The 26,148-nt window shown below is 43.2% G+C and overlaps 1 protein-coding gene across 1 annotated transcript in view; it reads right to left on the bottom strand.

Moving 5' to 3' along the window:
- ITGA9 (integrin subunit alpha 9) overlaps positions 1–26,148 on the bottom strand; it is a 241,922-nt gene that overhangs the window by 13,703 nt on the left and 202,071 nt on the right. Inside the window, exons 24-27 of the mRNA XM_081834755.1 lie at positions 25,139–25,264; positions 20,763–20,882; positions 18,806–18,907; positions 8,521–8,640 (exon numbers count right to left, since the gene is read on the bottom strand). Coding sequence (XP_081690881.1) covers positions 8,521–8,640; positions 18,806–18,907; positions 20,763–20,882; positions 25,139–25,264 — 468 coding nt within the window. The remainder of the gene's footprint in view (positions 1–8,520; positions 8,641–18,805; positions 18,908–20,762; positions 20,883–25,138; positions 25,265–26,148) is intronic.

The following is a 26,148-nucleotide window of genomic DNA, read 5'->3' as shown; positions in this document are numbered from 1 at the left end:
GCCATGGTGCTCATCCGCAGCATTATAAACCATGGTTTACAAGGCCACAGATGAGCCTTCAAACACAGCCATAGTTTGAAAGTTATGACTTTCAGATCATATTGCTTTCTTCATCAATTTCATTTAAAATGAATGAGTTTAGATAATCATTTTAGGCCATATGTATGAATCTGTATTAACAAAAATGTGTTAACACTGAAAGTTTTAGATTTTAATATTTTTTCTGGATATCAGGCATGACTCTCACAAAGCCCTTTCAAATTATCATTGAGATTAATGGGAGATCATAAGGACATGATTAACATGATTACTGAGATCAGTGGGAGTTAACTATTAGTTGACAAAATCCTGCCTTTATAATGAAGGTGATAAACCCCAGGAAGTGTTTTGCCCAATTTTTACTCTTCAGAAATGAGAAGAGCAAAATATAGTTGAATAACAAGATAAGTACATTCATATTTCGCAAAACCCAGCGGGAACACGGTAGTAGCTAAATGCTGTATCACTGTCAGGCAAATGATTTATTAAATATGCTACTCTTTTTTTCCTCCAAAAGGATACAAAAAATATTACAAAATTTCTGGCACTGCTTTAAAACCTCTATATTTAGGCTAAAGTTTAACTAGTATCACTGAGCTCAATAAAAAGAGTAATGCAAATGGTTCATTTTGTCTGCCAAAAATACAGAATATTTGACAGAAAATTGTATCTTTTCCATAATTACTAGCATAAACAATTATTCTCTGCTTGGTTCAACCAGGGGTAAATGCATATCAAGGAATTAATACCTCTCAGTTCTCAGAACGATGGACCTATGGAACCGTTGTTTATTTTTAAAATGTATCTGCTCTTTTAAGTTTATATGTCTGAGAATTTTATAATCATATGCACTTATTTGCAATTTTAAAGTTGGCATATATAGTGTGTCTTGGCTTGGGTTCTTAAGAATACTGGATATTTTGAAAGGTCTGCTGCACCACAAAAGGACTTCTTGCTTGCCAGTGGATTAAATATGTTTATCTGGTGCCAAGATAAAAGCTAGACTGTGTAACTGGTTTTTGATGTATGCAGTGTCCCCATTGGACAAACTTTAAAATCAGATGGACTGTTTACCCACATGATTGCAGACGGTGTGTTGCCTTTGCAAGCATATACCCAGACCACCAACAAAGTGCAATTACTTGTGAAGGACAAATGGAAATACAGTGAAGAATAAGGAAAGGCTTGACCAAGTTCCTATTTCTATGAAGTGGCAACTGTGCATAATCCACCTCGTTTCTCTACTGAATCTGTCACAGTGTTTGTGCATACAGTAGAACTGTCAATGCTCCTACTAGCTCATTTGTGAGTAACTTCCTATGCCCTGGGCATGGTAGCCTTTTCCTACATGGACCATAAGCTCAGACCTTCATGGGTTTACAAAAACTGAGGCTTAGCGCACAGGTTTCTCCTTTCCTTCAGCAGCAAGTCTCACACTGCCTGGAGTGCAAAAGGACTTCTGATTTCATTCTCTTTGGATTTGTTCATACATGCAGGTTCATCCAATGAATGACAACAGATTTGTCACCCCCAAAATAATGGAGTCTTTTCACACGATCAGCTGTGAGCTAGCCAAAGCTGAACAAGTCATGCAGCTGCCTGAACCCACTGGGCCTTTGCACTTAACTCATGTAGCTTTGTATCTTGTACATGTGCACATCTCAGCAAAAGGATGGAAAGTCCATGCCTGCTTGGAACAGGCTTTGGACTAGAACATGGGCTGTTCCAGATCCAGCCCAATCACCTTCTAAATCTGGCCCGCGTACGGTCTGGGAATCAGTGTGTTTTTACATTAGTAGAATGTGTCCTTTTATTTAAAATGCATCTCTGGGTTATTTGTGGGGCCTGCCTGGTGTTTTTACATGAGCAGAATGTGTGCTTTTATTTAAAATGCATCTCTGGGTTATGTGTGGGGCATAGGAATTCATTCATATTTTTCCCCATAATATAGTCTGGCTCCCCACAAGGTCTGAGGGACCCCTGCTGAAAAAGTCTGCTGACTCCTGGACTAGAAGATATTGGAAGATGCCCTGTTCTGGAGAGCTCAGCAAAGTCACACTCCAATTACCAACCAGTCATTCATTGCATGACTTCATGGTGACTGCAAATTTCACAAGCCCATCCTCCCCATGGATACACGTAATGGATATCAGGAGTATTGACTGTGAAGTCACATTTTCTTGAAGGAGGAAGTTGCAACTATTAAGCATGTTTTTAAAGAGCCGGCTTAACGTAATCAACTTCAGCTGTACTAGTTCATACAGCTTGCCGAATCTAAACATGAAGGAAGCAGATGGGAGTTTCCATCCAATTGTCCCACAAAGTTCATCATCTGAGGTTCTGCTTCAGATCCCTTGACCTCAGGAGGCAAAGTTGGTATCAACTTGGGTCAGTTGGCAAGGCCTTGCCAAGCAAGTTCTGCCAGGCACCATTACTCTATTGCTCCCGCTGGTTGGTGAAGACCTGGCTTCTTAAAACAGTCTTTGATCAGTTGTGTAATTTTTGCTGGCTCAGTTCTAGAAGTTAAATAGATACCATTAACTTATTAATTTGAATGTGTGTTGGGGTGCAGAGGATCCAGGTTGCCCTAAAAATCGAGGGGACCTGTCACTTTGTCTGGAGGAGGCCAAGTGCTCTGGAGGAACTGGCCACTGAAGCTACAATGTGTGTGACACTAGGCCCCCTCAACACTGAGTGGGCCCAGCCCCTTTCTAACAAATATTGAGGGGGCCAAAGACACATCAGCCCCCTAGAGCTGTTGTGTGCCTGTAGTGGTGGGTTACTAGTCTCCTCAAACCTATTTGGAGAAATAGGCAGTACAGAGACTTTTAAAATAATAATCTGCCATCATTCCTTCATGTGTGTGGAGTGATTTTGACAGTTCGCAAGAAGTCATCCTGTACTCACTTACACCAGAGTAGTCTTTTGCCTATTCCAATTGATTTCCTCACTGTGATACACAGTTCTGAGTATGCAGAATAAAGCTTGTGATTATAACCTGAACTCATTTGGAGAAGATGACCACATTTAAATGTCACTCGGAAAATAAATGAAACATACAAATGCTGGGTCAGAAACTAAACTATTATATTTATCCAAAAGATTTGCCAAAAATAAAAAATAAAAGCTACATTTGAAATATGCTAGTATTGTGTTTCAAATATCATGTCATGGTAAAGGGGGTGAGGAGTATTTTGAGGTGAACGTATCAGGATTTATCAACTATGAAACAAACTGCAGCTAATAAAAAGTTATGAGGAAGTTAGAAAGCTGCTAAGTGACAGCTTTTAAAAAACACACATACCACAACAATGAAAAACTTATTTTTTTGTGATTTGGGGCTCCAGCTTTTTATTTGCTTAGTTTGGACAAGTTTGCTTTAAAAAAATAAAGTATTTTTAAAAAGATGTTGGATAACTTGGAAAAATGCAACCTTGTATTATTTTTGCTCTTTGTAAACTGCTCTGAGATACTTTCCTGACTGAAGAGCAGGGTAACAAAAAAAATGTTGTAACTAAATAAACAAAACAATCCCAGGAAATCACAAAATGAGCACTCACATCATATATTGTGGGTGCCCTTTGTGAGATCGCATGTGGTACTACAGTTCCCAGGGAACTTGCTAGTAGAAGGGTGCTGGCCTGCTTCTCAGTGTATTATTCAGACGTTCACGCCCAGCTGCAGTTTTAAGTTTCATTGCTGGGAGGTGGGGCCAGCTCCATTATAAATAAGGGGAGGAGCTGGTATTAGCCAGGCAGACGGCTCTGGAGATTCACCCTCCCTACCCTCCCTTAACAGAGTTGTTAAGGCAGCAGAGAGCATTGTTGGCTGCCGACTCTCCACCTTACAGCAGATTTATGCCACAAGGTGCCATAGGAAGGCACTGGACATAGTAAAAGATCCATCGCATCCTGGTCACTGTCTCTTCGAGCTCCTGCCGTCGGGACGGAGATACAGGATGATGAAGACAAGAACGAGCCATCTCAAGAACAGGCTTCTTCTCCAGAGCGATCTCGGCCCTGAATGGGAAACCTGGACTTTGAAAGTCATCTAATCTCCCTTGCTGTATTATACTGTATTGTTTTAATTAGTGTTTTTATAGTTGTTTTGGTTTTGTGTGGAGTGCCCTACCTGGGTGGATGGAGCAGCCAAGTAATTTTTGTTGTCCCCGAGAGGGGGCAATGACAATAAAGATATTATTATTATTATTATTATTATTATTATTATTATTATTATTATTTAATGTTTTCTTGTTTGTCTGTTAAACAGGGAGCAAAAGTTAACCAGCATTCTGCTATGTTAAAGGACCAGGAAGAAATTTTCCTGCATTGGCAGGTTTCGCCTTCCCCATAGCAATTTGTCACAACTTTGGCGGTTATGGCCTTGGGTGGAAATCTTTAGTCTTTTCTTCCTTATAATTGGGGGGGGGGGTAAGTGGTGACTCAACCCCCTGCGGCGGCAATTCGTGGGTCCCCTCTTAAAGGGGTTATATATATGGGTGTCACTAGCCATGCACCGAAAGGCTGTCAGTGAACTACCCTGCGTGTGGGGATATGGGCTGGGCTGCCTGCCTACATTTACGTCGCACAGAGCATCCCCATATCCCATTTACCCTGATGTGCCCCAGTTCCCCCGGCTGGGGGGCTGGGAGGGGTACACGCCCAAGGCCTAAGGCCTCCTACATTTGGAAGTTTAATAAAGTCGTGGCCTAATTTTAATTCCATAATGTTGTCAGTCTTTATTTCCTTTCCCACAATCCCTGGGGGCTGGGGCTGTCACGCAAATAAAAGTCTCTTTAAAAGGTAACTCTGACATTGGTTGCATGTTTGTTTGAATGCACACGCCAATTTGTTCAGCGCAGTTTATTCCCAACTAAGCATGCGCAGGGCCGCAAGCCCATTGACAGCTTAGCGGATTAGCGCTATTAGCGGTTTTGCGGCTTTTAGCGGATCAGCTGTTAAGCGGCTTATCAGCGGATCAGCTGATAAGCGGCTTAGCGGCTTAGGAAAAGGGGGGGGAAAGGGGGGGAAACCCGCAGGAATTCGCAAGACATTTTGTCTTGCGAAGCTAGCCCATAGGGAAATTCGTTCTGCGAAGCGCCTCCAAAACGGAAAACCCTTTCGTCTAGCTGGCACCACTGTAATGGTTACCTGGATAAAGCAGCATTCTTATGTATGCTTGACCTTTGAGGAAGGTATTTATTTGAAATAGGCATTCAGCTAGGGGATGCTGGATGGTACATGCAATAATAATAATAATAATAATAATAATAATAATAATAATTTTATTTATACCCCTCCCTTCACGGTTCAAAAAACCAGGCTCAGGGCAGCTAACAACAAATTTAAAACACTTAATTGATACAGCAAAAAACAGCATAAAGTACACTCAGAATTCAAAAATCAATTTTGGGGGGAGAAATCCATCCAATAAGCATTAGATGATCAATTTAGCCAGGGCTAGCTGGCTAAATTAGTCCTATTTGGGCCAGCGAGGAGACTGGGGAGAATTAGCTGTGGGATTCCAGAGCAGGTAATCTTCATAAAAAGGGGAGGGGGAGGGAAGGAAGGGGAATAAAAGATTAGGCTAAGTTCAAATTGAAAGCCAGGTGGAATAGCTCTGTCTTACAGGCCCAGAGGAAGGAGGTTAAATCCTGCAGGGCCCTAGTCTCATGAGACAGAGCATTCCACCAGGTCGGAGCCATCACTGAGAAGGCCCTGGCCCTGGTGGAGGATAATCTGACTTCTTTAGGGCCCGGAACCTCTAAACTATGATTATTCATGGACCTTAAGGTCCTCTGCAGGGAATACCAGGAGAGGCGGTCCTGTAAATATGAGGGCCCTAAGTAGGCAGATACCAGGACCTCCCTCCCACTTGCCCCTGGTACTTCAGCCCCACGTATAAGAAGAAGGATCACAGCTGGAGGCAGGAATGCTTCTGAATAGCAGCTCGACTCCTGCTTGTGGGTTTCCCACAGGGATCCAGTTGTCTACTGTGAGAACATGATGCTGGACTTGTTGGGCCATTGCTCTGATCCAGGAAGGCTCTCTCTTATGTTCTTTTGATCTCTGGAGTGAAATGACAGGCTATGCAGAAAATCATTGGCAAAGGATTTATATATATCTTTTCCTGTTAGAAAACATTCAGCTGTGTGTGCATTTTAGCCAGCAGAATAAAGACGAATAACACACTGTGAGGCCACGGAGAGGGAACAGGGGATAAGTTGCATTTATAATGGTGCTGAGCTCCCAAGCAATTTCAAGCTCTCCTTTTACAACATCACAACTGCTTTTCCACTGCCCAAATAAGCTGTGGGGTATTTACAGGAAGGCTGCTTTCAACATCTCCTAAACAGGGTCTGTGTATCTGTGGCCAACACTAAGCAAGACAGTGATAAACAAGGTATTCCTTTTGTGAAAGAGAGCTTTGTATGTTAAAATTGCGTTATTAAGAAGGGACTGAAAAGCTACTGTAATGGAAAGCATGTGATATTTACATTAGAGTCTGCCATGGCAGCTGTGAATTTGCCTGACCTTATGCTTCAAGGCCTATCTCTGAGGCAGGGGTGTTAGGGTAAAATGGCTAGTGTCTTTTAAACTGTGGCTAGCCCCCTTTACCCTCTTGAAAGAGACCATCTTGGCTGTGAGTCCTGGAAGACCAGCTCCCTCCCTTGTAAGCCTTTTCCTACCTGGCCTGGGAGGACGGAGCCTGGACTGACTCCAGCTACAAAAGCTCAGGCTGCTGAACAGAATATTGGGCTGGGGGGGGATGTTTGGCATATGTTGTTTTTATTGATGTTAATTTTTTATCTTTATACCTTATTACTTATGAGGAAATTGCTCAGTTTGGTTGTGTACTTTTTGATGTGTTTTATTTATTGTTTATGATTATGTTCGTTTGCCTGTTGTCTTTGTCCATGGAGTTTGACATGGAGTTTGAGGCTGATCGCCGAAGAATTGATGCTTTTGAATTATGGTGCTGGAGGAGACTCTTGAGAATCCCATGGACAGCAAGAAGATCAAACCTATCCATTCTTAAGGAAATCAGCCCTGAGTGCTCACTGGAAGGACAGATCCTGAAGCTGAGGCTCCAATACTTTGGCCACCTCATGTGAAGAGAAGACTCCCTGGAAAAGACCCTGATGTTGGGAAAGATTGAGGGCACAAGGAGAAGGGGACGACATGGTTGGACAGTGTTCTTGAAACTACCACCATGAGTTTGACCAAACTGAGGGAAGCAGTGGAAGACAGGAGTGCCTTGCGTGCTCTGGTCCATGGGGTTACGAAGAGTCAGACACGACTAAATGACTAAACAACAACAGTGACTATGTTCATTTGCAATTATGTAAATCAATTCATGTTGTAAGCTGCCTTGAGTATGGTTAACTATGGAAAGGTGGCATCTCTGGGACTCTGATGTAAGGCACTGAAGTTGCAGCTTGTAGGAGTGCTAGGCTGTCTGTCCCATAGAATCAAAGAACTGCAGAGTTAGAAGGTACCTTGTGGGTCATCTAGTCCCTGCAATGCCGGAATCTCAACTACATCATATTAGAATCATAGTCTCTTCCTACGTTTCACTTGCATATTTGTAAATAAATCTCAAAAACTTCAAAAAGGAAGCCAAACTCAGGTATATGCTCTCCACGGAATTTTGAGTGCTTGAGGAAGTAGGCTGCATGTGTCACTGCTGTTTGTATTGGGAATTATGTTTCCTTGAGCTGGTGTGACCAAGCCAAAATGGAGGATGTGGCAGTAACAATGCAACAATGCATGTAATGGCATTTACATGCCTTTGTCCCTTCCATCTCCTTTTGACTCCCCTCACCCACCCACAATGTCTGTTTAGATTGCAAGCTCCTAGGGGCAGGGATCTTTTTTTTGGGTGCGTAACTAACAGCACCATAAAAATGCTGGCCACACTTCTATGCAGTTTCCTTACTGGTGGTGATGTGAAAATTGTGGGTTGCACAACAGATATAAATACTGTTTACTGGAGGCAGGGAAACATTTGCTTTAATTATTTTTTAAAACAACAACAACAACCAAAACATCCAAGTTTTATCATAGTGATGAATAAAGAGCAGAAAATGTCCTGAATAAAAAGCTGCCTCAAAGATCTGACCAAATGACTCTTTATAATGGAGAATCATGCAGAGGACACTACCTGTTTTATGTTGGGCTCATTTTGATGTTAAATACGTCACGGAATCAGGTTCAAACTAAAGAAGCTACTTGAATATTGACTGGCAGAAAATTATGTGGAAGTGGTTTCTCGTTAAGTATCTTCCATTTTCCCAATAAGGGGAATGAACTTTTTTCTGACATCTTATGTCCTCAGTGCGGAACACTGTTTGCTCATTAAAGCTAATGGATGATAAATACTTACCAGGGACTGAAAGGGGGGGGGGAGAGAGAGATGCACATTTTATGCCAAGGCCGTGGCTAATCCTTGTGTCTGTGTTGTGTCTGACAGAAAGCTTACCTTCCACAGCAGCACAGCCAGAAACAAGAAGATGAGAATTCCCACCAGCAAGCTGATAGCAATGATCCATCCAACCACATAACCACGGGGCTCCAGATTATGCAGGGCTTCAAAGACCACCTACGAAGCAATTAGGAAAATATATATATATCATTTACACAACAAGTCTTCATTATTTCGTATGACAGACATGCTACACTGAATTCCCTATTAACATTTCCAAAGCATAGCGCAGTATAATAATGTCAAACACATTTGCAACTTTCAGCTGTCAAGGCTACTTTTCCTCAAGGGTTTTAAAAAAGGCTTTCCTTTTTAAAAAAAAAAAAAACAACCCAAAATCAGATGTAAGCACTGATAATAAGAAATGTCTCATTCTCTGAAATTCCATCTTATTGCCATTCCTCCCCAGGCATAAAGTTCCCTTCCCTGTCAGCTATCACAAGGGTGTAGCAGCTGGCACGAAGATGCCAATCTTCTCTAATTTCCATTAAAACTTCTAGAAACTCATTCAAAAAAAGAAAGGACAGAACAGAATGTGTCAATTTTCATTGAAACCAGTCATCTGGTAGCAAAGCTTCAGGAGTGTAACCTTCCCAGGCCAAAGGGTCAAATCAAATTCACCAACCCTCCAGGCAGAATTAAATAATACAGTCTTAAGGTCCATGAGCTATACATTAATGCAAAACATTATTTCACAGCATTTCTGTTAATTTTGCACTGGCTGGATTTCCTAAGTGGTATGTTGGTACTAAAGACTATTACTAATTCAACTACTACTATTGTCATTTATTATTGTTGATGTTATTTAACAGCCAAGGCAAAACGTCTATATGTCATTTGTGCCTACTTGGAAAGATATTCCAATGTATCTATCCGCTGATCAGGGGTTAGCAATACATAGCTGCCTTCCAGCAATCTACTCAAACCAGCAGACTCGTTTTTCCAGAGAGTTTTTCCAGATATAACCTTCCAAAGTAGACACATACATATTAGTGATGATGTTTCCCCGTTCTCAAATCCAAAATGAAATCAGATCACTCAAAATCATTCAATACTCCTGTATACAAGCTTCCTGTTGGAACACAATATTATGGTTTCACAGGCATGGACTCAAATACCACCCAAGGCTATGCCAAGGAAGAAGAAAGAAGGCTTTGCCTTAGACTGTAAGGCCAACTGGAATTGACTCTGTTGCCGTTACCTAATGCCACTATTGAGCAGAGTAGTTGAATCAGAACAATTGTAGTATAAATTGACATAATATTTGCTGGGCATTTATGATGTTCTTTTTATCCCAAACCTCAATAAAACAATATGAGAAAGATGCAATAGTAGCCACTTAGATCATTTTATAAATTAAACTCTATTTAAATTCAATTCTATCCATGGAATTATTACCCACAATGGCTTTTAAAAAAAAAGCGCCTCTATGTAGAGAGTCAGGATACTTTTGGATACTAAGTGCTGGGAAAGCGTGTTCTCCTTCATGGAGAGCACGTGTTGCGGTGGGGGCCACCAGGACACTCCAAAGTTGGGGGGCGGGCTAATTGATCGTTGGCCACTGATGCGATTGGGGCTTCCCTTGTTGTTGGGAAGAAGTTAATGTTGCCATTTGTTGATTGACAGCCAGAAATAGTAAAACTCCTTGCACGAGGCTAGGGCTTCCTCTTTTCGCCGGTGCATTGGATTGCCCGTCCCTCCCTCCCTAGAATAGGGTTGTTTGCTTTGACCTTGCTATGCCTGTCATGGGGTCGTCTGCTTTGGAGCTGGGGCCTGGTAGGAATTTTGTCCATTTGGCTGATTGGCTGGGGCCATTTGGTTTTTGCCTACTGCGTAGCAAATCGTCACAACTTGTAAGGTTCGGGGTTAGGCATTGGTTTATGGTTTGGTTGGTTGAGGGGCATGGATTGGCTGTGCCTGCCCCTCTAATGCTGCAGCTGCAAGGGATTCCGTTAAAGGAATTGGGAGCTAACTATTGCTTGTCCACTCTGTCAAGGGGGCTCGGGCCATAGCAATGAGCTCCTGGTTGCATTTGGGGTGAGGGCAGGTTCCCTGCTCCGCGTAACCCCCAAGTGTATTCCCCTATTCTGACTTTCACATCGTGCGGAATGTCAGTCTGTCCCCCATGGTGGGGGCAGATAGTCGCAACCAATGCCTACGCAACCACTCACAGATTTGTATTTTAATAAAGTTGTGGCCAAAATTATGCCAAAAATCTTAAACAAAAATTTCTGTGTGATGTGTGAGTTATTGGGGTGGACCTGGGGACCTCGACACGCAACAAACAAAGACAAAGGCCGAAACCTTCATTCCCTGCTTCTGAACAGCTCGAGAAATTTGCCTGGTCCCTTCTGCAAACAGAATGCTGGACTAAATGGATCTTGGTCTGTTCCAGCAACGCAAGACTTCAAAAAAGAAAGGATGTCACTTTTATAAATATTTCTTTCGTTTTTAAGAAGCACAATCTATCAGCTCCAGTGAAAATAACAAAAAGGGTTTTGATCTAACATGCATCATGACGTGGCCATTGAAAGCATGAAGAAGTGGAAGCAATTCATCTTCCCCAGGTGTTGGCAAGGATGCTGGCGAAAAGGAAATGTGCCAGCCAGACACCATGCTCTTGAACCACTTACATCTTCACTGCTAGCTAACAATCTGTTAAAGAGCAAATCCTGGTCTTGCCTTTCTTGGCTAGCTTAGCAGTAACATCTCCTTGTACTTAGCACTGTCTTAGATCTGAGTGATCTCCAACGGCGAAACATATATTATGGTTGATACAGGAGAAAGGAAGACTGGGTTGGGAAAAGGCTGTGGGCCTAATTGAAATAAAAGGGTTATAAAAACGTGGAGTGAATCAGAGACTCATTTTTCATGCTTTGAACCAGATGCCCAAGAACCTGAGCGCAAAACTGGATCCATGTTAGAATGCAGTTTGAGTTCCAGCATTTTTTCGCTCTTACAATTCTCAACATATTGAAAAGCTCTTGGTGTAGTTTATTTAGATTCTGCATTTCACACTACACTAAAAGGGCCCTTCCAGGGGAATTTAGAGTTAATTGACTATTCCCCACCCCACCCCCGGGATTTGCTTAGAAATAAATTCACAGTGAGGTTTGGCCAGTGGCACTGTGACGAGGAGAATGCCTGCTGGACCCCTTCAGAAGATTGCCTTTCCACATGGGCCCATACACAGAGTGACCACAAAAATCATCTCGGGGAAAAGTAACAACCACTTTGGTTTCTAATTTAAAGTGAATGACAGGTCGTTTCCACAGTTGCCATACATCAGAAGCATGTATATTTACCGCTGCTCTTTGACGGATGTCTCATACTTAAGGTCCATAAATAGCAACACCCTAGAGGTCCCGGGCCCTAAGGAAGTTAGATTAGCCTCGACCAGAGCCAGGGTCTTTTCAACACTGGCTCCGATCTGGTGGAACGCTCTGTCTCATGAGACCAGGGCCCTGCGGGATCTGATTTCTTTCCGCAGGGCCTGTAAGACAGAGTTGTTCTGCCTGACTTTTGGCTCTTTCTTTTTTCCTTTCTCCTCCTGTGAAGAGGCTGCATCTTAATGTTTTAATGCTGTATTTTAATCTTGTTTTTTAAGTTGCATTTTAATCAACTTGTTTTTATTATTGGTTGTTAGCCGCCCTGAGCCTGGTCTTGGCTGGGGAGGGCAGGGTATAAATAAAATTTATTTATTATTATTAAGCAGTAGCAAAGGGTGGCACTTATCAGACCTCCCGACAGGTGGGCCGCTACTAGTGACCAGGAGAAAGAGGGGCAAGATGGCAAGGAGGTTGGCGCTGGGCAAGGACACAGGCAGGGCCAATATGGCTCTCCTGATGGTGTGTTTGCACAGCACTGATCTCCCCCACCATCTTGTCCCTCCCACTCTGCCTCCTGGTCATCAGTACTGACTCACCTGTCAGGAGGCTAGGTAATAATAATAATAATAATAATAATAATAATAATAATAATAATTTTTTATTTATGCCCCGCCCTCCCCAGCCAAGGCCGGGCTCAGAGCGGCTTACAAACAATAATAAAAACAAGAAGAATGATTACAAGTTAAAAAGAAAAATAAAATACAACATTAAAATAATGGAACATTAAAATATTAAAATGTAGCCTCATCGCAGGAGGAGAAGGAAAAGAAAAAGAGAGGGGGGGGGAGGGAATCAAATTGGCTCCAAGGCAAAAGCCAGGCGGAACAACTCTGTCTTACAGGCCCTGCGGAAAGAAATCAGATCCTGCAGGGCCCTGGTCTCATGAGGCAGAGAGTTCCACCAGACCGGAGCCAGAGTTGAAAAGGCCCTGGCTCTGGTCGAAGCCAATCTAACTTCCTTAGGGCCCGGGACCTCTAGGGTGATGCTGTTTATGGACCTTGAGGCTCTCCGTGGGGCATACCGGGAGAGGCGATCCCGTAGGTACGAGGGTCCTAGGCCGTGAAGGGCTTTAAAGGTCAAAAGCAGCACCTTAAATCTGACCCTGTACTCCACCGGGAGCCAGTGCAGCTTGAAAAGCACTGGGTGAATATGCTCCCATGGCAGAGACCCCATGAGGAGCCTCGCTGCAGCATTTTGCACCCGCTGGAGTTTCTGTAAGTGCCCTTCCGTGGAGTACTATTAGCAAGGAGTAATAATAAACTCATTGGGTTGGATCCGAAGTAAGTTAGTTGCACTTAGTTCTCACTGAAACCAATTAGACTCGTATTGGTCATGACTAACTCCTCAAACTGTCATAGTCACACACTCACAGGGCTTCAGTGCAAGTTATTTAGTCTCGATCCAACCCTTTTTTTCGTTAAACTTGCAGGAAACTTAAGCATCTCCATTGCTATACATTTAAATATACAGTAGTTCACAAATCAGGATCTGATTTCTTTCCGCAGGGCCTGTAAGACAGAGTTGTTCCGCCTGGCCTTTGGTTTGAAGCCAATTTGATTCCCTCCCTCCCCCCCCTCTCTCTTTTTTTCTTTTCCTTCTCCTCCTGCGATGAGGCTACATTTTAATATTTTAATGTTCCATTATTTTAATGTTCCATTTTATTTTTGTTTTTAAGTTTGTAATCATTCATCTTGTTTTTATTATTGCTTGTAAGCCGCTCTGAGCCCGGCCTTGGCTGGGGAGGGCAGGGTATAAATAAAAAATTATTATTATTATTATAAAAGCAGGTAATCTGTGTTTACGGAGGAGGAAGGGAAGAGAATATTTAAGTGAAGAGAAATATGTTGTTCATGTGATACTTGTAACACAAAGAGAAATAATCTCTCACACAATTACTGACCTGCATGAGGTAAGGTAAAGGTAAAAGGTAAAGGACCCCTGGATGATTAAGGCCATGGGGTTGCAGCTCTAATCTCGCTTTCAGGCTGAGGGAGCTGGCGTTTGTCCACAGATAGCTTTCCAGGTCATGGGGCCAGCATGACCAAACCGCTTCTGGCACAACGGAACACCATGACGGAAACCAGAGCGCCCGGAAACACCACATACCTTCCCGCTGGAGCGGTACCTATTTATCTACTTGCACTAGTGTGCTTTCGAACTGTTAGGTTGGCAGGAGCTGGGACAGAGCAACGGGAGCTCACCCCATCGCAGGGATTTGAACTGCCGACCTTCTGAACAGCAAGCCCAAGAGAGTCAGTGGTTTAGACCACAGTGCCACCCACATCCCTATAGATGAGGTGAAACGGACTGGCTAGCACCCTAGATGGGTAACTACTGTATTTTTCCGTGTATAAGACTAGTTTTTTTAACCAAAAAATTAGATTTAAAATTGGGGCTCGTCTTATACACAGGTAGCACTGAGGGGTGTTTTCTTAATTTGGAGTCCCCCAAAATAGGGGGCGTCTTATACACAGAAAAATACGGCAATTTCCTTCCTCTTTGGCATGCGGCTTGGATCATAAACCAGTGCCATCTGGATGGGATCCTTTTACCACATTCTTTCTTATGCTGAGCAAACATCGCTGACTTGCACATGTAGCTTTCTGCCACTTTCCGCATTATGATCAGGATGCGAGTTTACCTGTATGCATGTGTTGCAGCTAAGGTATGCTGAGCATGAAGTTAGAAACAGAAGCTCTTGTCTTAGGACAGTAGCTAAAATACATGGGTTTCTCGTTCCTCCTCTTGAATTCAGTTTTAGGTGGCAGCGTGTGCCTCTATCTGAACAAAACATTTCAAACAGTTGTTTACAACCATCCTTTTTAGGGGCAGCCCATTTTTATCAATATGGATAAACAAGGGGGTGTGTGAAAATCATAATACATATGTAAGACAGTTGTTTAGGATTCTCTTATAAATTGCTTTTTAAAACAGTTTGTGACATCCACCCTACTGCTGAAATGCAAGACTTTTAACACTGAGGAGCGTGGAATACCCAGGAACACTATTTTCAACGGTAAGAAATCTCTTCAGCTGTTTCACGTCCGTGTCCATTAAACAGCAGCTCAAAGAGAGGTATGGGGAAGATGAATTGATGCTACTCAAAAGTAAAAGGGTGGGGGGACTGACAGGGGGACGTTTCAGAAGGAAGAGGAAGGAGACAACCCAAAAAATTGTTATGTATGAATAACTGTGGTTGCAATATGCATTATTTCCTCTTGCATTCCCATGGCCCGGGGGGGGGGGGGAGAGAGAAGAATGAATATTGTGAGCCAAACCACATGTCTTACATTTTTTTCCTGAATATGACCCAACACAAAGCATTCAAGATCAGAGAAGCCAAGAGCCATATGGAAATTGCATGGACGAAGATTAAAAGCTAACATTCATATTAGAAAAGAATGAGATTGCAAACTGATGCTTCAAAACTAAATTCTGTCCAACTTGTCCTTTTCCCGCCAGTGCTTCCCCAAAGCCTGAGGCAGCATCCTGATTAGAGATTATGTGTCTTTTTTTTTTTTTACAACGTTAAGATGAAATTGTAACAACTGTAACCCAAAACAATTATTTAAGAATCCCACTTTGGGCAGTAGGAAAATGTCATTTTAAAGCAGTAAGGAACAACTGGGAACAATCCGCTCTGATTACACTTACACTTATCATTCTGGAGAATTACTAAATCCTTTACTTCAGGAGTGGGGAAACTTTGACCCTCCAGATAATGTTGGCTGATGGGCCAAAGTTGATGGGAGATGTAGTGCAAACATCTGGAGGGCCAAACATCTGGCTTCTCAATGAACATGAGGTGCTTCTGGTCTCCTCCCACAGGGAGGAAATGGTGAGGGCTGCCCTTTGGGGTCTCTTGGGCTCTATACCCCCCCATGTGATTCAGAGTGGGGTCCTTCCCCCCAACTGATGGCCTTTGATTCCCATTGTTGGATAAGACCGATCTGATCTGACCCCTTGTCCCTGTTGTAGATATTCTTCCCTGGCAGGGATGGGTCATCATTTTGTGGTTTGCCTCAGGTGCCAAAATGTCTTGGGCCAGCCCTGATTCAAAGTATGATAAATTCTGGTCTGAAATATCTCTAAAGACATTTAGGATTGTTAAATCTTTGGGGATGCTTCTAATTCCTGGTTTCGTCCAATTTAATTGGATTTGTGGATCTAAATTCCTAGAATGCATTCAACACGTCAGCCAAATTGTTCTAGGCTGTGATCCCAACCTCATTTGCTTGGAATCATGTTCCACTGTAAGCAATTCCAAGTAATGTATTCAGGATTGGTGTGACAGCCAGTATCAGGAAGCTTGGAAATAATTTTACCCAATGTTTAGCAAAGATGTTCAATATCTAACCCAATGAAGCCAGAATGGGTTTTTCCACACAACCCTTCTATGACATACAGAGAATGCAAGCTGCTTTTAGAGGGGTTTCAATGGATTGTGGTCATGCTTTACAAATGGTGAATACCGAGAGGGGAATAAGCAGAGGGGAAAGTGGCACAATTAGCATCAAATTAAGTGTTACTAAATATTACAAGCAAACAGGCTCTTTGGGAAGGGGTGGTTTTGAGGAACGGCGTGTGCGGGTATTTCGCTCACTACTCCCCTTCAAAGGTGTATCCAGACACCACCTTTCTTCCGTGGGGTTTCAAAGGTGTGCTTAGCTTTCTGAGAGATGATTTATAATGAAATGAAAAAGGTACTTAAATATATTTTCCTGAAGAAACCAGAGGCCTTTCTCCTGGGCATGGTCGGCCAACTGGTGCCAAAGAAGGACAGAACTTTTTTTATGTATGCCACAGCAGCAGCAAGAATACTTATCGCAAAGTTTTGGAAGACACAAGATCTACCCACCCTGGAAGATTGGCAGATGAAAGTAATGGACTATATGGAATTGGCGGAAATGACTGGTAGAATCCGAGACCAGGGAGAAGAGTTGGTGGAAGAAGATTGGAAGAAATTCAAAGATTATTTACAGAAACATTGTAAAATTATTGAATGTTAAAATGATGTTGGAATGAAACGAAGTGGTCTTAGCAATAAGGTTAAAAGGAATATGTAAAAAGGGATGGATATTAGATGAAAATTCCAAATCATAATATGTGAAGACAAAGAATTAAGAGAAAATAGAGAGGGTATGGATTTGCTGAATTAAATATTTGAATTGGAATACAAAAAAGGGAGGTGTGAGGAAGTCATGAAAATAAGTAAATGAACTGTAAGATATAGAAAGACGGATTTGTTTTTAATTGTTTTTGTTTTTCTTAGTGTCTGTATTTTTTGTGTTTTCTTTTTACTATTTTTGTAACTTTTTTCTTGTAGAAACTTTAATAAATATTACTTTAAAAAAACACGAAAAAAACAAAAAACAAAGGTGTGCTTAGTCCCACAAACACAAGTGAAACCCTGCAGCAGAAACATGGCTTGGGGGGAGGGAGGCGATTTGGAGCAGAGAAGAAGCAAGCAAATTAGCATTAAGCAGGGCCAATTCAGAGCAAAGAAGCACATCACTTTATCCCTGCTACTTCTGTATTCTAAATTGCGTTTTTCCAAAGCATCTCTCTCTCTTTCTCCCTCCCTCTGGCCTTATGCTGGCCTTTGGCCGTAATAAAGATTCTCCTTCTCCTTCTAAGGCCATTGGCTTTGTTGTATGTGCCCTTACCATGTGGCATATAAGCAACAACACCTGGAACCAGAAAGGGTCATGGCAGATAAAGGAGTAGCTTCTGTCCTAATTACTGTACCTTCTTGCCTATTCTCTTTAAGCCCCAATGTTATTAAAACATTTAAGGTAACATCCCCAAACACACTTAAAGGTAAAGGGACCCCTGACCGTTAGGTCCAGTCACGGACGACTCTGGGGTTGTGGCGCTCATCTCGCTTTATTGGCTGAGGGAGCCGGCGTACAGCTTCCAGGTCATGTGGCCAGTATGACTAAGCCACTTCTGGCGAACCAGAGCAGCACACGGAAACGGTTTATCTTCCCGCCTGAGTGGTACCTATTTATCTACTTGCACTTTGATGTGCTTTCGAACTGCTAGGTTGGCAGGAGCAGGGACCGAGCAATGGGAGCTCACCCTGTCGCGGGGAATCAAACCGCCAACCTTCTGATCAGCAAGTCCTAGGCTCAGTGGTTTAACCCACAGCGCCACCCGCGTCCCTTGTTGGTAAGTAACACGCTTACTATGGAGCAAACCTAACTAAACACAATGAAACTTGCTTCCAGCAGTGTGCGGTGATTTTTTCACAGGGGAACAGTTAGGGCCAGAGGCGTTGGCTTGCGAGGGGCATTGAGGTCATGCGTGTGACACTGCAATGTCCTGATGTCGCATACATGAGCATTGTGCCTCCCTCCCTAAGCCAGAAAGAAGCTTCTCGGGCTTTGGGAAGAAGGCACCAGGGGAACATTTAGGTGACTAGTCTAGTCCCCTTAGTCCAATGACCGCACACCACTCCTTGATTCCATGCACAGGATTGTATGCATTTTATCATCCCATTCTGATAAATCCAGAATGGGATACATCTCATCGATTTTGAAAAACCTGAATTTTTAGATTAAAGCAGGCTTCAACAGTGTGAAACGGAACTCACTGCTTAGCAAAAGGCACAGTTGAGGCCTTTACAAGCCGGTCTAACTGCAGCACAACGTGCGTTAAAGTATTCCAAATAGCATCATTTGCTACAGGGCCAAAGCTTATCACAGCAAGCAAAACCACAGGAGGATTGCAAGGCAGCAGCGCCGCTGTTGCATTCAAAGAAAGGCACGCTCATTCATTTTTGAAGTCGAAGTTTAGGCTTGACCACAAATTCCTCGCTCAGTGTAGGATTCTCTAATGCATTCCATATGAGCAGCACAAGTAATCCTTGCTCTTCAGATTCATTCACTTACTGTTGCATCTTCTGAATTCCCATTGGGTACTTCTACTGCCCGGATAGTTGTGTCTACCCTCACCTTTGCCCTTGTTACAAACTGGATGACGGATGAACTGTCCTAAGGATTGAAAAAAACAGTAAAAGTTGAGTAACTCTGTCAATTCCACAGCCTTCAAAGACTTTTAAGCACCAGCTCTTTTATGGCCTCAAATCAGATGCACGGTCCATCAAGGTCCAATATTCCAGATTTAAATCCAACACATCCCATTAAATTTGATATATAGTCCTTTTTTGTTTTCAAACTCAGATCTGATATGGGTAAAAAGTTCTTCAGTCCAGAAACATCGGCCAATTAAAAGAATGCAACACACTGTCAAACATCACCAGCAAAGAACATCTTAACCTGAATTATTTCCACATAATTAGGAACAGATATTTAGATACAATTACTAAATTGCAGTTGCACACAGTACTGGTTAAAACATTGCATTATCAAAATAAATCCTGACATGACTCACTGTAAAAAAGCCTAAATATGTGTATGATGGTGTGGGGGTTTTTTTTATTCTTCTTCTGCAAAAGTGAATTAGTCTTGTGTTTTCTATGAAGAGTCTGAGCATGAGGAGTCTAAACACAAGGAGCCAGTAACCTTTTTAAGTCAACGGTTCTTCTAGAATGTCAAATTATTTCAGGTTACAATCAAGCGGTGAATAAATTTTATGACATATATAAATAAAACTGCATCCTATGCCCTCAAGAATTACAGCATCCTAATCACATGATTAGGGACGCGGGTGGTGCTGTGGGTTAAACCACAGAGCCTAGGACTTGCCGATCAGAAGGTCAGCGGTTTGAATCCCCGCGACGGGGTGAGCTCCTGTTGCTCCGTCCCTGCTCCTGCTAACCTAGCAGTTCAAAAGCACGTCAAACTGCAAGTAGATAAATAGGTACCGCTCCGGCGGGAAGGTAAACGGCATTTCCGTGCGCTGCTCTGGTTCACCAGAAGCGGCTTAGTCATGCTGGCCACATGACCTGGAAGCTGTACGCCGGCTCCCTCAGCCAATAAAGCGAGTTGAGCGCCGCAACCCCAGAGTCGGTCACGACTGGACTCCCTTTACCTTTACCTTTAATCACATGACTGTTATATGGTACTGCAGGACCATAGTGGCAAATTAGAAAACACAACTGGAGTTATAATGTTCTTTGTTATTTCTTCCTGGCTATAATAATTATTTTTACCCTGCGCCTCTCACCTACACAGTGTCTGTGGTCAAAGGGGGCTCCTAAATGTGCACTGTGGACCTGACATTTGGACCGAAGTGCTCTGGTACCAACTACATAATCCAGCGTGGTGTAGTGGTTAAGAGCGGTGGACTCGTAATCTGGTGAACCGGGTTCGCTTCCCTGCTCCTCCACATGCAGCTGCTGGGTGACCTTGGGCTAGTCACACTTCTCTGAAGTCTCTCAGCCCCACTCACCTCACAGAGTGTTTCTTGTGGGGGAGGAAGGGAAAAGAACATTGTTAGCCGCTTTGAGACTCCTTAAGGGGAGTGAAAGGCAGAACAAAGTCCAAACTCTCCTTCTTCTTCTCTACCGGAGAGCAGAATTGTGTCTATTATATGGCTTGGCCTGCCCCACCCCCCACGCCGCTACCTTTGGCGCAGTGGAGGGTGCTGCCCCATCAACAAGGTGGGAGGGGGGGAATTAAATATATTTTATTATTTTTTCATAGATTTCACATATAATTCCAATACACAATGTATTTTTTTCCCCTTTTGCTTTATCAACTTCCCATTCCGTTCACAGCCAGCATTCAGAAGTCGGACGATGGGAGGCATGAAAAGATGTACAAGTTTAAAACGCATTCCACTTATGTTTGCAGGAACCATTCCAGATAATTCCATCGTAATTCCCGTAGTGTGACGGATCATGTACAGGCACCTTAAGAGTATAATTCAGGCAACGATGCTCACCTTTTTCAATATCTCAGTATTCAACAGCATATGCACATCTATGCTACGGGATTCTGCTTTAGCTAGTGAGCTTAAGTTGCAGCGTATAATTAGACAGGACCTGCCTGGTCTTTCGCAGTCCTAAGGGAGAGAAGTAGAAAGCTGTGAGACAAGTAAGGGAATGTGCCAAAATTAAAAGAAATGCTCTTTGGCTTTTCTGACTGGATGGGTAACATCAGCCCTGGTTTTGTAATTCCTGTCCAACTTCTCTAGAAACGTATCCTAGAGAATTGTAGGAGCAAGTGACTGTCACACTGGCCCCCAGGGGTGGGGGAGGCCAGGATCTGGCCTGCTGGGCTGGGAAGCTTCTCTGTCTCTGTCATAGACAATCTGGTACAGATCTCCCCATGAAAGATCCCAGGTGGCGCAACAACTATTCATACAAACAAGGGCCCACTTTTTAGCTCAGCGCCACATCGCTTGTGGATCTAGGATCCTTTCTTGGCTGAAGAGTGGGATAAAAATGCTTTAAATAAATGAAGTTTCAATCTTCAGCACCCCTGGGTGGGTAAAGATATATTTTACTGGGGAGCCATTGTGAGTCAGTGCTGATAACTGTGAGCTAGGCGAGTCCATAATCTGATTTGGTATAAAACAGCTTCTGCTGTTTCTGTACTTTTGCTGCACTGTAGAATAAATTAACTGAATAAAGTAGCTGAAATGGCTGATCAGCTGAATGAACAGCTTTATCATTCAGTTTAGAGCCTGTTCCCAAACGGTAAAGAAACTAGTCAGCTTGCATCTGAGTCTCAGGTATCCAAGCACTACAATCCAAAAACTGTAGTGTGTCATCTTAAATCATACTAACGCTGGTCCCATGGACCCTTTCCTGGGAGCAAACCCAATGCACATAGTGGGACTTCTGAGTAAACATGCATAAGATGGTACTGCAAAGGGTCACAATACATGTGGTTTGGGAGATCTGTGATTCTTGACATCTTTACAGTGGTGCCCCGCAAGACGAATGCCTCGCAAGACGGAAAACCCGCTAGATGAAAGGGTTTTCTGTTTTGGAGGTGCTTCGCAAAACGAATTTCCTATGGGCTTGCTTCGCAAGACGAAAATGTCTTGCGAGTTCCTGCGGGGTTTTTTTCCTCCCCCCCCTTTTTTCTAAGCCACTAAGCCGCTTATCAGCTGATCCGCTAAGCCGCTAATGGGCTTGCTTCGCAAGACGAAAAAACCGCAAGACGAAGAGACTCGTGGAACGGATTCTTTTCGTCTTGCGAGGCACCACTGTATTTTTTGCTAGAGGCACTGGGGAATCAGCACAAGGGGGAAAGGTTAACTGCTCTTCTTACTGCAGTACAGCCACAATCCGAATTATGGGGTTCCCGTGGCTGGCTTAAGGAAAAGAAAAGGACAACAGGAAATTCAGTCATGGAAGTCCTGCGTTATAAGGTTCATGGCCTCTTAAGGCTGTATCATCCACTGAAATACTATCTCTACTTTTAAAAAATATCCATCAATATTATTCTCTCTCTAAATGGTGTAAGTAACAGAAGAGCTAACTCCTGTCCCTTTAGGAAACCTTACCCTTGCCCAGAAGCTATCTATTCCACTACAGAAGAACACCCCCATTACACAAGATTGTGTTTCTCCTTAATTAATTCCATTTGATGGGAACCCCGTGAGAAGATTGTTCACATGTCAATTGTACCATCTCACTGGGTTGTTGACAAGTGTTAATAGCCGACTCCCCACTATGTATGTGATGAATCTCAGATGTCCCAAGGAGAGCTGGCCTCCACCTGATTTGCTGATTTCCTTCCTTTCTCCAAACCTTTATACGGCATTACAGATATAGACCAACTTAGACCTATACAAAAATTTTAAAATATATACAAAGAAACAGCCATATATAGTAACAGAAATTTTCATTGGAGCGTCTTACTGCTAAACTGTGCCATTCACCACTCTAAGACCACTCTATGGACAGAAACTGGGTTAATATCAGACAGACAGAATCTGATATTTTCATTGTGCCTTGATTATAACTAACCAAGAAGGGGGATAACATGTGTTTACATAGCTGGTGGTACAGTGGACAGTAGAAAAGAATATGTTCTACAATTGTTCCACCAGTTGCTGATTTCCTTCTTCCTTGATAAGCCTTTCTCCACAATGCTTTTGTCGTCTCTTAATGTTTTCTATAAGGGACGCGGGTGGCGCTGTGGGTTAAACCACAGAGCCCAGGACTTGCCGATCAGAAGGTCGGTGGTTCAAATCCCTGTGACGGGGTGAGCTCTCATTGCTCAGTCCCTGCTCCTGCCAACCTAGCAGTTCGAAAGCACGTCAAAGTGCAAGTAGATAAATAGGTACCACTCCGGCTGTACGCCGGCTCCCTCGGCCAATAAAGCGAGATGAGCACCGCAACCACAGAGTCGGCCACGAATGGACCTAATTGGCAGGGGTCCCTTTACCCTTTACTAGTGGGTAGGCATAGCACTCTAAGAGACGCGGGTGGCGCTCTGGGTTAAACCACAGAGCCCAGGACTTGCCGATCAGAAGGTCGGCGGTTCAAATCCCTGTGACGGGGTGAGCTCTCATTGCTCAGTCCCTGCTCCTGCCAACCTAGCAGTTCGAAAGCACGTCAAAGTTCAAGTAGATAAATAGGTACCACTCCGGCGGGAATGTAAACAGCGTTTCCGTGCGCTGCTCTGGTTCGCCAGAAGCGGCTTAGTCATGCTGGCCACATGATCTGGAAGCTGTACGCCGGCTCCCTCGGCAAGTAAAGCAAGATGAGCGCCACAACCCCAGAGTCGACTACGACTGGACCTAATGGTCAGGGGTTCCTTTACCTTTTACCTTTAATGTTTTCTATGGCTCCTAGTATGACTATTTGCAAATCAGCTGGAGATACTCAGTAACTGAACCTGTCTTAGGAACTGGACCAGTCTTGAGCAACTGCAGAATATGCTATATTTCTATGCTTGACTGAATCCCTTTGCTAATTCCATAGATCTGTCTCAACTATGTGCAAGCTGCTCATGTCTAATGTGACTCACTTAACAGCAATGAGATGAATAAAGGCACTTTAAAATAGCAACAACAACAACAATAGAGGTCTGGATTTCAAATATTTTGGATATAGGATATCTAATGCAGGTATTTCAACTGTGGATCATGTATTGCTTCATCACAGTATATTACAGTGGTGCCTCGCAAGACGAAAAGAATCCGTTCCGCGAGTCTCTTCGTCTTGCGGTTTTTTCGTCTTGCGAAGCAAGCCCATTAGCGGCTTAGCGGAATAGCGCTATTAGCGGCTTAGCGGATCAGCTGATAAGCGGCTTAGCGGCTTAGAAAAAGGGGGGGAGGAAAACACCCCCGCAGGAACTCGCAAGACATTTTCGTCTTGCGAAGCAAGCCCATAGGAAATTCGTTTTACGAAGCATCTCCAAAACGGAAAACTGTTTCGTCTAGCGGGTTTTCCGTCTTGCGAGGCATTCGTCTTGCAGGGCACCACTGTACTCTAATTACTGGCTGCATGCATTGTGTTAGAACAGGGGTCAGCAAACATTTTCAGCAGGGGGCCGGTCCACTGTCCCTCAGACCTTGTGGGGGGCCGGACTATATTTTGAAGAAAAAAATATGAACAAATTCCTATGCCCCACAAATAACCCAGAGATGCATTTTAAAAGAAAAGCACACATTCTACTCATGTAAAAACACCGGACAGGCCCCACAAATAACCCAGAGATGCATTTTAAATAAAAGGACACATTCTACTCATGTAAAAAACACGCTGATTCCCAGACCATTCGCAGGCCAGATTTAGAAGGCAATTAGGCCGGATCCAGTCCCCAGGCCTTAGTTTGCCTACCATGTGCTAGAACCTAAACTTAAGACTGCATGTGAGAATGCATGAAAATGGGCATAATTATGTTTTTCTACATCCATTTTTCACACAGTGGAATATCAACTTGGCCAACGCATCAGAGAACTATCTTCTTTCTTTTTTTAGCAAATCTTTTCTGGGTAGTGGGCAATGATATAGCAGATCGGATCAATGGATAAAGACAAGGATTCTCTACTGACAGTTATGGACATTAACTCAGTGTGCTCTCTTTTAGCTGTAAGAGTAGTGGGTAGGCCACGCCAGTGGCGTAGTGTGGGGGGTGCAGGGGGGGCCGGCCGCACCGGGCGCAACACCTGGGGTTAGGGTTAGGGGGCGCAAATCCACGGGTTAGGGCGCGCAAATCCATGGGTTAGGGGGCGCAAATTACTTGCCTTGCCCTGGGTGCTGACAACCCACGCTACGCCACTGGGCCACGCATGTATGAGGCTCTGGAATATGGCAATTTACTTTTTAGAAGTTGAAAATGAAGTTAGTTTCTTACCAATACTTTCCTCCCAGATTTGGTAAAAAAGGCAAATATCGTGTGGAAAATGTTCTCCTTTTCTTGAGGAATGACACATGGGGTTGGATTTTTCTGAAAAGAGCAGTTTCCCTTGTCCTGGGCAACCTAAAGAAAGGTCACAACAACACAAAAATAATTGATTTACCCTCTTTTGTAAATATACCACCTTTTCCATGAGATTAAGTTAGATTTATTTAAAAAAAGAAAAAGAAAACCACACTTTCCCCATATGGGCAACAAGGGAAAAAATGAAACAAAGACCACTCCTGTAAGGGCTGCCAGTTTCTTATATGCTTTTCCTTACGTATATTAATTGCAATGAATGGAAATAGAAAATTGCCTATTGTCAATTCTACCCGATTTTGCCTACTGAGAACCAATTATTTCCTTTCCATCTTAGTGACTGGTAAGTTCTAAAATGCCTTTATTTCGAAGCAAGCAGTATTTATTTCCATGGAACTAAAGGCTGGTTGTTAAGTTAAAGGAGCAGTATAGCTGCCATTCTCACTCCACGCTAGTTTGGTAATATCAGAACTGCTGGATCATATAGGAGTTATTCTCAAGGGATGTTGTTGGATGAGAAATAACCGCTCCTATGGGAACTGGTTCTAATACTACTGGTACTGGATCAGTCTGGGGTAGAGGCATGGAGAAGTGGCAACCATGCTTTCAGAAGTTTGCTACCAATGCAAAAAGAGAACTGGATGTGATTGTAGGCATGTGTGTCCTTTTGGTGAGGGAGGTGTTTACTGATGCAATCCTGACACCTTTTTAAATCACCGCCATGCATACAATAATAGCAAAATTGTGTTTTGTAGTGTTTTCTCAACACAAAGCAACCTCCACATCAGTAAAACACTGCACAAAAGAACACGATTACAATCAGATATATGGTCAAGATGGATTTTTAGCAATGCTTTATCAATGTGCACATGTGCCACTGATTATGTCGAGAGGGGGAAATTCGCTCACGAATGAAAACAAGTGAA

The sequence above is a fragment of the Podarcis erhardii genome, assembly GCF_964252035.2.
Source record: "Podarcis erhardii genome assembly, chromosome: 12".
Taxonomy (NCBI): Eukaryota; Metazoa; Chordata; class Lepidosauria; order Squamata; family Lacertidae; genus Podarcis; species Podarcis erhardii.
This window is presented reverse-complemented; position numbering and strand designations above follow the sequence as displayed.